The sequence below is a fragment of the Furipterus horrens genome, unplaced genomic scaffold, assembly GCF_987537825.1.
Source record: "Furipterus horrens unplaced genomic scaffold, mFurHor1.1.pri manual_scaffold_10, whole genome shotgun sequence".
In the NCBI taxonomy this organism is placed as follows: Eukaryota; Metazoa; Chordata; class Mammalia; order Chiroptera; family Furipteridae; genus Furipterus; species Furipterus horrens.
Window position 1 is genome coordinate 73,437,950 of NW_028327180.1, and position 15,547 is coordinate 73,453,496.

The window sequence follows — 15,547 nt, forward strand, 5'->3', positions numbered from 1 at the left end:
AGTAAATTCCACAACAGTTGGGGTCTTGATGCCTTGCCCTGTAAGATACTATCAGGGAATAAATGAACCAGTCACAACATATTCCTCAACCAGAATGCAGTTTCTGTGAATCTGAGAAACCATAAATATCAAAGAAGTTTCCCTTCCAGCAACTTCTGAGTTCTATGAGATTGCTCTGAGCTCCTAAATTTCCATCCCATCTCCTTCCTTCCCTTTTCCAACTTACCACCTTTAGTCCCTCCAAGTACCCGTGATCTAGACAGGCCCCATGAAGATTCAAATCACTTGCTAGTCCCAAGAGAATTTAAGAGAACCTGGAATTTAGAATTGCTTTTTAGTGTTGGTGGCCAAAGGTAAGACTCCACTGTACCAATTTGAATAAGTTTCCTGAAGAATGAATACTGAACCATGGAACTCAGCTCACTGATAACTTTCTCCAGCCTGCCTTGAATAGGGGAGCAAAAGGAGCCAGTCCACTATGGTAGATTCTTACCTAGGACCTGTAGAACACATAATCATGACAAGAAAGGCATCTACTCACCAGCCCGCAACTGGACAACAAATACTGTTATGTCAAACTTTGCCAGGCCTTGAGACACATTGTTTCCAGTGGCAGAATTCAGCATTAGAAAAAAATATAGGCAAAAGACATGCCAGACAGCAAGGAAGTTTTGTATAAAAGAACAAAGGAAATACGGTATTTTGGGGGACCCACAGGTGGTACATAACTCCATGGGACAGATAATGTAAACAAGCCATATGGTGACAGCCTTGTTATCCCAAATAGAGCCTGCTTTTCAGGATACAGAACCAGCTAGTACTAACTTTTGTTTGCTTTAATGTAAAGGACTGAATTTTTTTTTTCTTTTGCATCCATGGGACCTGGCATAGTATCCAATTCAGGGAATATGAAAATTGTTTTTCCTTTAGTAAGCCAGTCTACGCCACCTAATTCTCAAGTTAGACCAAAGTAGGAAAGACAGCTTCCTAATGGTCCTCAATGGGGCTTGAAGGAAGAATTTCACCCCCAGTCCTCCTGGGGACAGGCATCTTTAGTTGTCCTAACTCAGGAAAGTGGTGTTACTGGCATCCAGTGAGTAGAGGCTAAGGATACCGCTAAACATCCAGCAATGCACAAGGGCACCCACACAACAAAGAATTGTACAGCCCAACATGTCAGTAGCGCCAAAAGTGAGTAACCCTGTGCCTAGCCTAACTGCAGTAGATAGGAAAACACTAAGTTCAACATGGAGCTCTACTGTTCCTAAAACAAGGTCAAAGCAAGCTAAAATTACAGGGAAAGTTTTGTTCAGACTCCTCCAGACACAGATTCCATCAGAGGAAAATACAACTCATACTGAAGGAACCTAGAAATAAAAGTGACAGGGCTCAAATAAAGGAAGAATAATAAACTCTATATGGAAACCCTCAGTGTGGGAAGAAAAAAAAATGCACAGGGAAGAATATGGGATGTTCCCACCAAATGTGAAATAGGCCCAGTAAATGCATTTATTATAATGTTGAACAGCCTCTGAGACACAAGGGATCCCATATGAGGGTTTTTTTCCTTTTTCTTTTTTGCATCAAACAGGTTCTTCCAAGAGCCTGCTCACAAGGAAGACAAAACGGAGTAATCCTCAATAAAATAAAATAGGAAAAGCTGAACAGTCTACACATGAAAAACAAAGGTAAAAAACTCACCAGACAAAAACCACACCAAACACTCATCCCATTTAATTTCCTGTTACATGCACAGAAGAAACCGAGAACATCAGGACCCAAGGCCACAATGCTCTGAGGTTCTAGTTTAGGCTCCTTCTATGTGACAGATTCATGCATACACATTCGCACATACCACTGACCCAGGCAAAACACATGCATGCACAGGTGGCCAGAGGACCAGAGTGGGGAATGAGGGAAGGCAGGTGGGGAGGAGGGGATGGTCAAGGATATGGTTTCAACCGGAAACCAGGGACCCAGAGAACCTTTCCTCTGCAGGCTAAGCAAGAGTCAAAATTAAAACGAAGGCAGAACACAGGATAAATGTAGGATGCTGAGAGATGACTAGATAGATGAAGAGGGAAGATGCAGGGGAAATTCTGGGAAAGCAGCCTCAGAAGAGGAGGTTTTTCTTTATTGGGAACTCAGATAGGCAGAGGTCCTGTGACTCCAGTGATATATAATGAGGCTGAAGGGATGTGTCACAACATTACCTCTGCATCCTGTGCTCTCTCAACGTAGAGGGAAACCACAAACACCCACCCTCAAGCCCTCCCCATTGCCACTCTTAAGGACTTTCCCAAGTAACCCCCTCAAAAAATACCGCCCCCACACAAAGTTAAGCCCGGCAAAGGGCCAAGCATAGAAAGCCTCAGTAACTCTTCTTGGTGGAACCAAAGCCAGAGAAGCCCATCACAGCTGCCATCTCATCATCCTCCTCAAATGTCAAGTCCTCCTCAGCCCTCCTTTTCTTCTCCTTCTGTTTCTCTTTCTTGTAGGCTTTGGCCTTTTCCTCCTAGGGGGGAAAATCACTCAGAATCAGTTCAGACTTCTCAGCCAAACATTGTTGAAAGAACAGATGAGCTTCAAGATTCCTGTCTATTTTTAGGAGATAATAAAGACAAGTAAAATTTCAAAAGCAGAGGGAAAATCACAGTCAAGAGTATAAGGGACAAGAAAGTAAGTTTTAGCCTATGGAAAACACTTCTCAATCCTACATTCCAGTTCATCTCTAGTTCTTGAACATAGGAATATGAGCAAAACCATATAGTAGCAACCAACATTCTGGAGAATGTAGCATATGCTAGGAACTAGTCTAAGTGCTTTAAGTATATTATATATCAAGACCTTCAATATGGGGCACTGAGGCACAGACAGTTTATATAACTTGCCCAAGGTTCTGCCAATAAGTGAAAGAAACAGAATTCTGATCCAGCAAGACCAGTGACATGAGCCTCTTGGGGACCAGGAACATTTAGTTAATCCCTCCTATAGTAAAAAAGTATGGCCCAGCCCTAGCCAGGTAGCTTAGCTGGCTAGAGTGTCACCCTGATACACCATGGTTGTGGGTTCGATCTCTGTTCAGGGCACATGCAAGAAGCAACCAATGAATGCATAAATAAATGGAACAACAACAGATCGATGTTTCTCTTTCTCTCTCCTCCCTCCACCCATTCCTCTCTCTCTCTCTAAAAATAAATTACATTAAAAAGAGGGAGGGAGGGAGGGAGGGAGGGAGGGAGGGAGGGAGAGAGAGAGAGAGAGAGAGAGAGAGAGAGAGAGAGAGAGAGAGAGAGAGAGAGCGCGAACGGACCCAGAGATTCAAGGAACAAGACAGTTTTAGAGTCATTTCCTTCACCTCCTGCGAGTCCCAAACAAGGGCAATAAATGTTTCCCTTAATATACAGAAATTCAAAACATAAGACTATCCTCTGGGGATGGCAGTGGAATGAACAAGTCAGTCTCCCCATGATTCATAACAAAACTCCCAGCTTGAGAAAGGAGGGAAGGACAGCAGAGCCTTACTTCTTCTCGGAGCTCCTTCATCCTTTCCTCAAAATCATAATCCTTCTGCTTCTCTTCCATCTTCTTCTTATTGACCTCAAAACGTTTCTTCACTTGATCCAAGGTGGAACGTTCCACACGCATAGACATGCCCAGGTTTCGCTGATCTGGGTGGGGTCAACAGCAACGAAGGTAAGGTCATTACAATATCCTCAGCCTGTCAAAATTCTTTTCCTGACAATTTTTTTCTTTTTGAGAAATTTTTAAAGAATTTATTTGAGCCCTGGCTGTGTGGATCAGTGGATTGAGTGCAGGCCTGCAAACCAATTCAATTCTGTGTCAGGACACATACATGCCTGGGTTGCAGGCAAGTCCCCAGTTGGGGGGCGTGTGAGAAGCAACCACACATTGATGTTATCTCTCTTTCTCCCTTCCCCTTCCTTCCCCTCCCTCTAAAAATACACAAATACAAGTTTTAAAAAAAAAGTTTATTTGAGCCAAACTGATGGCATATGCCAGGGAGCAAGATCTCAAATGCTCCCTGCTGACATTTTTTTTTAAGCATCACATAAAACACACAGCAAAAATAATTATGGCTGAAAAACGAACTCCCTTGACTTGACTTGTTTCCAGAGGCAGCAGCCACAGAAACAGGATGCAAATGGCTCTAAACCTCCCTTACTGAGCAGATGCATGTCAGTGGAGACAGCTTAGCCCAGAAGAAGACCATGGTTTGGGCTTGTTGAGAGCCTAGAACAGTGTCTCACTTCACAACCTCCAGAAACATTAGATAATGAAGCAAAGGATGGCCTACACTGAAGCAACTGGAGAATTCCAGGCATTAAAAGGCTCAATAGAAACCACCTCTGGCCCCAACCTTCACTCCAAAGCCTGACCGCAGCACCAGTCACAAGCTAACTCCAAGCCTTACGTTTCTTTCCATTAATGTGATCCAGGAAGTTGATGGAGTCCTTCACAACGCAGTCACAGACATTGCAGTAATATCTAGCAAACAGAAAGAAACAACACTTCAGTCAAATGTGGCTGTGCCATGGCTGGGTAGCTCAGTTGGTTAGAGTGTTGTCCTGATACGCCAAGGTTCTGGGTTCAATCTCTGGTCAGGGAACATATAAGAATCAACCAATGAATACATAAATACATGAAACAAACTGATGTCTCTCTCCCCCCACCCCCTTCCTCTAAAATAAATATTTTAAAAATCTGGTTGTAAGGATTGTACTGTTTTCAACCAAGAAACTCATATTTTTAGGTAAAAAGTCTTTTTAGAGATGGCCTCACAATGATCCCCACTCTCCTAATATTTCTACCCTGTGCAGTCCCCTCCCAATTTGTACCAGGGCTGGGCTGTGTGACCAATAGAATATGTCAAAAGTGATACTCTGCTACTTCCAAGATTAGGTTATTTTAAAAACATGGCTTCTGTCTTAGTCTGTACATGTTAATCACTTGCTCTGGGGAAGGCACTTGCTTTGTTGTGGGAAGAACAATGAAGAGGCCCATAGAACAAAGAACCAAGGCTGCCAAACCATAGTCATGTGACAAAGGTTGGAAGCAAATCCTCCAGCTCCACTTACACCTCAGATGAACACAAACCCAGAAGACACCGTGTCTGTACCTTTGTGAGAGATCCTGAGCCAGAACCAACAGGTGAGAATTTCCAAGGTTACTTACCCACAGAAACTGTGCATTATTTGTTATTTTGTGCAGCTAAATTTTGGGTCAATCTGTTCACTTACATAGATTATTAATATAGAGAGGAATGGCCACAGTGGGTTTACTAAGTAGCTCAGAGAAGTGGCACTCTGCTATATGTGTTGCCTTCCTACTGAAAAATTTAACTTGACACGAGAGTAGTCAAAAGAACAAAGAGCTCTTACAGGACCCCTTTTCCTATAATTATAGTCTTGGCCTAGGAAGAAAGTGCACAACCAGGTAATACATGACAAGTACAGCCTTTACAGATAGTCTGGAACCTCAACCCCCTTTATTCATCATTAATAAGTCCTAAGCTCCATTCTAGCTCCACCCGATTTCTTCTCTAGAAATCTTCGCAGTGGTCCTTTCCTTATGGCAGGAGAACAAATGATCCCTTTTAAGATATTAAGAAGTAGCTCAGTGCTAATATGAAGCAGCCTAAAGAGTGACCCCTCCTAAAGATATTATAACATTAACCTGAGACCTAGGGAGACAAAAAAAAAGGATAAATCTAAGCAAGGAATTACAGGCAACAAGGTTGTTATCCTGGGGCCAGGAACCCTTCTTAATACTTCCTAAAACCAACATAGTTTATTAGACCTACTCCTGGCTACAGTGAAAGATGAAAAGCCACTCACCCTCCCATCTCAGATTGTGGGGTGGTTTTGGTAATGACAATGGTCTTCCCAAGTTTAGATTCCAGGTCCACCTTGTAGTCCCTATGTCGGAGAAGCTCCCGCTTGACTGGCTGCACTGGTTTTCCTGAAATATAATGGGAAAGGAAGTCCCTTCAATACTGCAGGAAAAGATATGGATGAAACCCAAAATCCAAAGGTTTACTCTCATTTCTTTTTTGAAACCTGAAACAAGAAGCACAACAGGTACTTCCAGCAGCAGATAGGTAAAACCTGAACAGCAAAAATGATAAGCAATCCTTAACTCACTACAGCTTTTCTCCACTTTAAAGCCAACAAGTCTCAAAGCAATGGTTTCTATTCACTAATTAATTGAATTGAAGGGAGAAGCTCTGAATTTTCACAAAAATCAACCTCTTTAAAGAACAAGGACACTCAATAATGTCTTCAGATACCCCAAACATAACACACAACAGAATCTGAAGGCTGGGAAATTTTTAAACAGGGTACCAACATTTAGGAATTACCTGTTATGTGCCAAACACTATTATTACGTAAGTTACATAAAAATGAAAAAAAGTTAGTGTGTATAAGGTGATGTGGAAGTGGAAGAATGTATAAGTTCGAAAACATATGAGAAAGTCAAATTATTTTCCTATAGTGCAATCTCTGTCTAAGAAGTGCACTGACTCCCTGACACCGTACAAGGCACAGAGAACTGCACTACTAAGCACTAGCAGAACCATTCACACCTCCTCTGGCCAGAACCCTTGCCCTTCTCAGACTATGGGAAAGGTTTGGACTGAGTCAGAAATGTTCTCTCCCTTAAGCAATTTCAAGAGAAAGACAGGGTCTTCTGTAACAGTAATGCACAGCAGCAAAATCTCTTGACCTGTCACTACTAAGGACCCCATTCTCTTCTCTCTACTTCAGTAAAGTATTAAAATAAGTCAATCAAAGGGAGGGGAAGGAAGCACAGGACAACAGCTGGAAAGCACATCAAAACCACTTCAGTCCATGCCCTCGCTCTCACTTTATACATTAAAAAAAAACAAAACAATCAAGGACCAGAAGGCAGCGTTCTGCCGGAGGGTAAGGACAGTGCATTTCGACTCCCACCAGACTCTCTAGACACTGCACCGCCTCTACGATACCCTTGGCCCTTGATGGAGCAGGCACCCACCATCCTTCTTTTCTCTCTCTTCCGTGAGCCTCTTCTCAGCGAGCTTCTCATATTCATCTTTGTCCCACTTTCGGCGAAAGTCCAAGTTTTTTGTCTGTGGAGATAAAGAGCCCTCAGGATTCGTCGCTAACCATGTCAGACTAACAGAGAAACCACGTCATCGCCAGCAAGGCGGCCCCGGGACCCGTCCAGAGCGAGCCTCTCCGGAGCGCACCAGGAGGCTGAAGTGGTCCCCAACCCGAGACCTCCGCGATTCCACTGACCCTGCACCGGGGCCTTACGGAGTTCTTGAACTCGGGCCACAGAGTCGCAAGGAGGTGTCAAGCAGCCTGTTCGGGGCAGGATATTCCACACTGAGAAACTACCCCCTACCCTCCACCCTCTTCAAGCCTACTCCTACACACACCACCTACCCCGCTGCCCGACGCCATCTTCACCGCGAAGTGAATGGGAAGCCGGAAAATGCCGTAAAAAGCGACCTTCAGCCGTAAGGCATGTTTACCCTCCAACAAGCTTAGAGTCTCGTGTTTTGAATGAGCTCAAGGCTGGAAGGCTTCCAAAACAGACTTGTTGGCCCCGCCTCCGCGCCAAGGAAATGGCGCTTGCGCAAGGATAATATGAAGCAACACGGAAGTAAGGGCTCCTGCAAACGTCTTTTGCCCTGTCTTCAAAACAGCCATGGAAGGACTGTTCAACTCATCTATTTCACAAACGAGGAAACTGAGGATGAGTGCCCTTTAGTTTAATTAACTTTGCATACATTGCCAAGAGTTTCTGAACAAGATGAAGCGCTGTTATTCGGGACTTTAGATGCCCCATTTACCAGAAAGCACTAAAGATAGGCCCTGGCCCCCGGCCCCCGAGGCCGAAGTGTTTGCAAAGGCTGCAAGCCTGCCTCTCCCAATACACACGGAGCCGCTTTTTTGCACTTTTGTCTCCTATCTTGAAGCAATGCTATCATCCTACGGTTAACTAATTTTCCCCTCAACTGAGGATTATAGTCAATCTATAGGGCACAATTTAATCAACATGATTGGACTTGGGAAGCTCTATTATCAGCAACACTGTGGAGTGAAGAACTCTGGCAGATGGCTCACTGTATGTTGATTTATGTTGATGAGAGTATATCCAAGTTGGGGGAGGGGGCAGGGAGGAACTGTGGCTGCTCTCTTTGAATACAAAGCATCACCTCAGGGAGGTTATTCCTTGCTCAAGATTATAGACTTCTCCAGTGTATAGTCAAGCATATTCTATGGCCTATGCAAACCAATTCCTTAATAATAAACTACCCAAACTATTACATATTTTATTTAATATATTATCCATCCACTTCTAGAAGAGCCACCTCCATGGCAGGACATAATAAGAGCAGTGATTCTGGCACTGGAAACGGTCTCCAAAATCTTGAAAGATCAGATCTCCATACTCTCAGGTCACTCATTAAGTTCAATACTAAAGATTACAGAACAACCGCACCCTGCTACTGTTCATAGCAGATGGACTAGAGAGATGGGCACTGCTATAAAATAGCATCTCTGTCCGCAAAGCAGATAGCAGCCATTACCCTGCCTTGTTGTCTCCCAAAAACAGGCCAAAAGCAGGTTGTGGACAAATGCTCCACAATCTGCTTCAGAAGCCACAGTGAAAGGCTAATTATCTGACTCCTCATCTCAATGGTTCAGAATCCTCTCAGCATGAGGTAACTTTCCCAGAGCCTTGCTCACAGCAAACACCTTAGTACCTCTTGGCCGTATTCAATGGCCCATGAAGTCTGTCTCTGCAGTTAGAGCACATCTCTTTCATATACCAGCCATCTGCACCCATGCAGAATAACTGCTCATAACAGCCTAGGAGTCCTCAGGGCCTTCTACAGTTCTGTACCCAGGAAGAATGGAGGAGGCAAAGGCACTTGTCACCCATCCTGGCCAGCAGTTGTGAAGTCCATCAGAAATTCAGTGCTAGATGAAACATTTTCTATGAAGAGCAACAGATGGCAATCAGGAAAGGATCAAGACTCAAATAGTCGCTTCTGAATTTCAGCCACAAGATTTTCCCGTTTAATGGCCACCTGAAACATAACAGAACCTCATGTGACAAACTATAGAGAGTGAAAATAACTCCTTAGCCACTGCTTTTCCAGATTCATTTTACTCTGTATCGCTGCCACTACTCGTGGAACCAGTAGAGAGCACTGTAGGCCTCAAGCTTACCTGGAGAATGCATGTCCTCAAGACTAAAGTGATTCAAATGCCTGATCTATGTCTATTTTGTTAATTAGTCTCAAAATACCAATTGAAATTTCATTTATCCTTCTTCTGCCCACCCAACCAATATCATTGGCTACAATGTTTGCCTGGGATGGATCTTCATTCACCTCTATTACCATTAACCCTGGAGGTATTTCCTCAACCAAAAAAATATTTCTTAAAAGAATCTATCCCTGCCTGGTGTGGCTCAATGTACTGAATGCTGGCCTACGATCTGAAAGATCACTTGTTCGATTCCCAGTCAGGGTACATGCCTGGGTTGCGGGCCAGGTTCCCAGTTGGGGGTGTGCAAGAGGCAACCGATTGATCTATCTCTCACACATTGATGTTCTCTCCCTCTTTATCTCCCTCCCTTCCCCTCTTTCTAAAAGTAAATAAATAAAATCTTAAAAAAAAAAGAATCTAAAAATGGTAGAAACACTTGGTCCCTTCTATTTTTAACTATCCCACTTACCTCCTCTCTGCTGGCCACTGAACGAAGCTTGATGACCCCTTCCCTCAATTCTTGCTCACCAATAATGACTACCAGTGGAATGCCCATGTTCTCACAGTAGTGCAGTTGCGTTAGTAATTTAGGGTTGTTCTTATACAGCAGCTCCGCCTGAAAAGGATGAAGGTAGAGTAGGTCCAGGGATGAGCATTTCCAAAGAAATAAGTAGCTAGCCCTCTTACCCTAAGAAGACACTCTAGTGAAGACTCCAGAGATCTTGAGTTCCACCGTACACATAAAAGTATAAATAGGCCTGGTGCCTGAATTCCACATATACGTAGTTGGTTTGGATATTAGCTCTACCATACCTTGATCCCAGCATCCCAAAGCTCTGCAATAAGCTTCAACCGTTCTTGGAGAAAGTTCTTCTGTGGAGTAGCCACAAATACTTGGGTCTCTGTCGTCCGTATCTTCTCACCAGAAGTCTAATAAAAGACAAAGGTAAAATAAAAAAGAGAGTAGTAAAATAAAAACTCCAATAAACAGGACAAAAAGAATGATCAGAAAAAATCCAACTGCACCTCCAATAACATGAGTTTTTAGGCCTCCAGCCCCACTCCACCCCCCACTTAGGACCTACCTTCATCCTTTGCTCCATGATGGAGAAGATCCGCTCTGCCCCAATGCTGAGCCCCACACACGGCACCTTGTGGCCCTTGGGGTTAAACATGCCCACTAGCCCATCATAGCGCCCGCCAGCAGCCACACTGCCCACATTCAGGGGCTCTTCCTCAGCCTCAGCTGGGGTCTGTAGCAGCACTGCTTCATAGATCACTCCTGTATAGTAGTCCAGGCCCCGAGCCAAGCTTAGGTCAAAGGAGATCTGTGGGAACAAGGCTATAGTCAGTACCAGACAAGACTCAGGACCCTGAGAAACCCGGAGCTCAGCAGGAGGTCCACACCAACTCAGCTTACCTTCTCTGCAATTCCAAATAAAGACAGATATTCATAGAGCAGCTTTAGGTCCCCCAGGCCCTCTAGGGCCTGCTTACTCTGAGATAGTCTGGGATCCTGGGACATCTGCTCTACCAAGGACACCCCACCTGGGAGACATGTGAGGAAAAATAAGGTCTGTGCTATTCACCCAGATGTGTTGCATCCAAATTTATCTCTAGTGTGTTCCAGCTAGTCCCTATCATTTTCTTAAAAAAAAAAAAAAAAAAAGATACAGATCTCATACAACCAGACTCTCCTCCTCTGCCTCTACCTTTGCCATCTGAAGATATAAGGTGGTTACAGAAAGTAAAAAGGGAATTAAATTCAGGCAGGCTCTGGAGCTTAGCACATCTACTGAAAGGAGCTGATTCAGAAGCATTAAGTTGTACACATATCACCCTCATTGCAATTCTATCATTTCCATCATATATCTTTGAAACTGGTTCTTACCATGACACTGGACATAATCCCCAATTCGATCAGCCACTTCAGGAGCCAGGCCTTTTTGTGCCACCATCTCATGTCTCACATCCTTCCAAGATATCTGCACAAATACTTAAACATTAGCCCAGTCCCACAATCTTTCCTTCTCGCACCGGAAAAGAACATCTCACTTTCATTCAGTATGTACATCACACGTAGGTAATTCTAAACTCAGAAAAGGCAGAGGCAGCTTAGGAAATCCAGTCACAATCCCCACTGCAGAGCAAAACTCAGATCTTGCTACAGAATATCTCCCTACCTTCCTCACTTCCAGCCACCATCTCCTTATTTTCCTCTAGGGGTACAGATTTGAGGGCAGGGCAGAAACTCTGATAGGGTCTACTGAAGCACGTCTTCTTTCTCACCTTGTCTAGTTTGTCTATGGAGGAGCAGATGGCATGGAACCTGCTTTCAGGAACACCACAGATGGCAAACATCCCATCCAAAATCCGCCGGTCATTGACCTGTAAACTCAATGGAAGTAACCCGAGTGTCTTGTCAATGCCCTTTTTCTCAAAACAATGACAGTCCCTACTCTTCCGAGGCATAAAACTAAGAGAAAAGAAATTTTGCAGGATGACTATATAGATATATATAAAATACAAAAGCTATACTAATAAAGTCCTAGAGCTGCAGGCTTAAAGGCTGGGTACATGCCAGGAACTAGTCTAAGTGCTTTAAGTATATTATATATTTAGACCTCCAATATGGGGCACTGAGGCACAGACAGTTTATATAGCTTGCCCAAGATTCACAGTCAGTAAGAGGAGGAAGCAGAATTCTGATTCAGCAAGCCTAGTTCCATGAGCCTTGTGGGGACCAGGAACATTTAGTTAATCCCTCCTGGAGTAAAAAAGTATGGCCCAGCCCTAGCTGGGCAGCTAAGTTGGTTAGAGCATCAACCCAATAGGCCAAGGTTGCAAGTTTGATCTCCATTTTCGGACAGCATCAGGCCAAATCCAGACTTTTCCCCTCAGTCCTCAGCCCTGACCTCACCTTAATGAGAAAGTCCCCTAGCTGCAATCCACTTAGGATTTCACAGATGATCTTCAAACACTCTGCATCAGGGATCATAGGGTCAAAATGACCAGCAATATCAAAATCCTACAGCAAAGAAAAAGAAGAAAAAAATCTCCACTGAGCAGCCAGGTCCTAGGTTATAGCCCCCAGATCTATCAAACCATGCTGTCTCCCTCAGATCACTTACACACTGGCAGAACTCCCTGTAGCGACCTTGGACTATGGTTGGGCTCTCCCGCCGCCACACCTTTCCAACATGGTAGCGTTTCATCTTTTTCAGTTTATTCATGGCCATATAACGTGCAAAAGGGACCTCACATAAATAGGTTAAGGAGAAAGGACACTGAATCCAAAGCTTAGGCCCTGTGCCTTTATCAATTGGATCTCATCCACTAGGATGAGAAGAAGCACCTTCTCTGTCTTGTTTCCCACTATCCCCAAGGCCTAGCAGTAGTTGACACTCAATATACGCGGTAGGCAAAAGTAGGTTTACAGTTGTGAGTACACAAAGCAGTTTATTCTTGTATTATTATTTATTATTGTAATATTTATTTGTATTACAACTGTAAACCTACTTCTTCCCCACTCCTGTACATTGAATAGTGTCAAATGAAAGAATCCTACCTAACAAAACTACAAGTTCAGTAGAAAGCAAGGGAAGCAGAGATAGAAATGACCCAAGAACTTCAAGTGTGGGTCATTCCCTCCCATCGGGATCAACCATCTCAAAATAGTGACGCTTCAGGACCTCAATTTGCGCACAACTTCCATGTCACTATTTCTTAAAGCGTAGGTTAAGGACCATCAGCATCTTAATTACCCAGGTGCCTGTTTGAAATGCAGACTGCTGAACCCCATTCCAGCTACAGAATTAGGAATATATGGGGCTGGGAGCCAGAAATCTTTGTTTGTACAAGTTTCCCAAAGGGATTCTGATACACATTAAAGTTAAATGCCAGTTCTCCAGGCAAAGCTTTGCTGGCAGAATAGCCTCCTGGGAGAAACTGGAAGTAAACCCTGATACCAATGACCTGTAGGGTCCCATAGTCACTCTTGTCTCTTTTGTCAGACTAAGCCCTCTGGGTTTGAAAAGAGGTAAGTCAGGCTCCAGCACTCAAAAGGATACAGTAAGATCATAGCGCAGGGACAATAGCTCTCCACCCTGATCCTTCAGATCATAAATGAGCCCAGAGTCCTCTCCATATTTCTCAGTGAGCATTTCCTGCAGGGGTCAAACAGAAAGTGCCACATTTCAAAGGAAGACTCCAGAACACAGGCTAGAAGCCCTTTGGGAGACTGAAGGCAGGTGAAAAAATGGAGTTCCAGCACTTTTTCTCCACTTACCTTTAGCTCAATTGCTGGAGTATCCAACCTTTTTGCTCCATGACGTTTAAAGCAGCTAACAATTATATCAAGTATTTTCTCCCTCACAACCATCTGCTGAGGACTAAGATCTCTGGTGCCCTAGAAATCAAAAGCAGCCATGATAAAAACAAAGACAAAAAATAAGTCTATTTAAGACACAGCATTAAACTACATCTATAATCTAAGGTGTGGGGTTGAAATCTCTTTGAGTTCAGATAAATCTAAGCATCAGTATCTCAAGAATAGTGAAGTTTTTTGTTTTTCTTTTAGTCTAAAAGGACTTCAAAAGGGTCAGGAAAATACAAACAGAACAGAGGACCATGCTCCAGGATACTTTAACGGAATACGGTGGGGCAAAGCAAATTACCTTTGGGGTCTTGATAATAAAATTTGATTTCTCTTGACGTGGTTTCAGTTGAGATGTCAACACTGCCTCTGTGACCTGGCAGAAGAAGGAACGTGGAATGTGGCTGTTCTCAAGACTGGCCAGACCTGTGATAACTCTGGCCCTGTGGGCCAACAACCTGCAAAAAGCTTTGGCCCTAAGCAACAGGAAGACTGAACACTATGTTATCTATCCTAATCTCAGCCCCAATCCAAAACCCCATATTGTATCTGCAATATATACATAATACCATACAAGCGTTTGTCTGAAAAAGTAGAAGGACTCAAGAACACTGAAGGCAAAGAACAATGCACCACTACCACCACCAACCATCTAGGGGGTAGGCCTTAGTATGATTTTTTCCAGGTCTCAGTTTCTATTCAAAGAGTGAAAATAAGAATTTGTAATGAGGTAGCAATGATTATTAAGCTTGGAGACAAGGGAAAAAGTAATTTGAAGACAGAAAGGAGTCAGCCCATGGACACAGAACATGCTTTAGAATGAACAGGAATGCATTTCCTAATTGAACTAAAAAACCAGACTGATAGGATGCTACGACTGAAAATTAGTAACAAAAGATCTACGCCCTGTTGTTCATGATAGCATAAAACATCTGCTATAAAGACAACAGGACCTTTCCTAACGTAAAATAGAATCAGTGATTCTGTTTATTACCAGCAGGCTGTATGCCCTTCCAAAAATATAAAGGGTGTGATAGTTCTATACTTTGGTGGATTCTCTCCTCCAAATGTAGGCAGTTTAAGTTCATAATCCCTTCTCCACAATTCCAAAGCCCAAAAATCTCTGAAAACTGAAAATGGTGTGGATTGTTTGTTTGCTTTGAGGCTCATTTTTGAGATAAATTTCAATGTAAACTGTCTATTTACAGTCGTTAATCATCTCAGTGAGAATAATCGCGTATTTTGCTTAAGAAATTTTAATGTTTGACCCCAATAGGTTCATGTAAGGGATAGTGGACTTATATTAAAATGTTCCCTTACTATGTATCCATTGGTAAACCATCTGACCTTGCAGTCTCCGTTTCCTCAACTGTAAATGTAAATAATAATCCCAACCTCTGAGGATTGCTGAGGATTAAATGACAAAGCACCTAAAACGTTTAGTTCAGTACACGGTGGGCACTCAGTAAAAAACCAATTCTATTACTACTCGAGCACATGCCGCCGAGTTCATGCTTTCAGATCTGGAGCTCCTGCCCTGACAGACAGGAGCTATCTCTGGCTTGCTCACCTGGCTATGAGAATGGACCGGCCGGATGCACACAACACGGGCAGGCCGCAGGAGCTGGCCAAGTAGCGCAGTCCAGGATTTCCCATGCAGGAGTCCGAGCTGGGGCATCGTGCGGCAGGAGGCCGGCTTTCCGGGACAGCAGGCAAAAGACCTAGGGACGAGGCCTGTCAGACCCCAGGCAGGGTGCACAGCATTGGAGAAGAAAAGTCAGAACTCCAGGGAAAGAGGTGAGCGCTCCCAAACCCCCAAAGTGAGACTGGTCCTCCCAAGTTCTTCTCTCAGCTTAGGCACTTCCGGTAGGAGCAGGAAGTG

At 43.7% G+C, this 15,547-nt stretch overlaps 2 protein-coding genes across 2 annotated transcripts; both read right to left on the reverse strand.

The window, feature by feature from the left end:
- Positions 1-1,486: 1,486 nt before the first annotated feature.
- On the reverse strand, positions 1,487-7,523 carry ZMAT2 (zinc finger matrin-type 2). Its single transcript, XM_090288165.1, has 6 exons — positions 7,452-7,523; positions 7,039-7,132; positions 5,859-5,982; positions 4,436-4,509; positions 3,526-3,671; positions 1,487-2,515 (listed from the first exon to the last, which is right to left on the reverse strand). Exons 1-6 carry the CDS (start codon positions 7,467-7,469, stop codon positions 2,372-2,374), a joined length of 600 nt encoding a protein of 199 aa, XP_090144291.1. The 5' UTR covers positions 7,470-7,523; the 3' UTR covers positions 1,487-2,371.
- An 811-nt stretch (positions 7,524-8,334) lies between these two features.
- LOC150000666 (histidine--tRNA ligase, mitochondrial) lies at positions 8,335-15,532 on the reverse strand. The gene is made up of 13 exons (XM_090288162.1): positions 15,236-15,532; positions 13,967-14,041; positions 13,579-13,698; positions 13,361-13,456; positions 12,422-12,547; positions 12,211-12,318; positions 11,580-11,678; positions 11,182-11,275; positions 10,711-10,838; positions 10,376-10,618; positions 10,104-10,220; positions 9,760-9,906; positions 8,335-9,106 (listed from the first exon to the last, which is right to left on the reverse strand). Exons 1-13 carry the CDS (start codon positions 15,341-15,343, stop codon positions 9,047-9,049), a joined length of 1,521 nt encoding a protein of 506 aa, XP_090144288.1. The 5' UTR covers positions 15,344-15,532; the 3' UTR covers positions 8,335-9,046.
- Between the last annotated feature and the right edge of the window lie 15 nt (positions 15,533-15,547).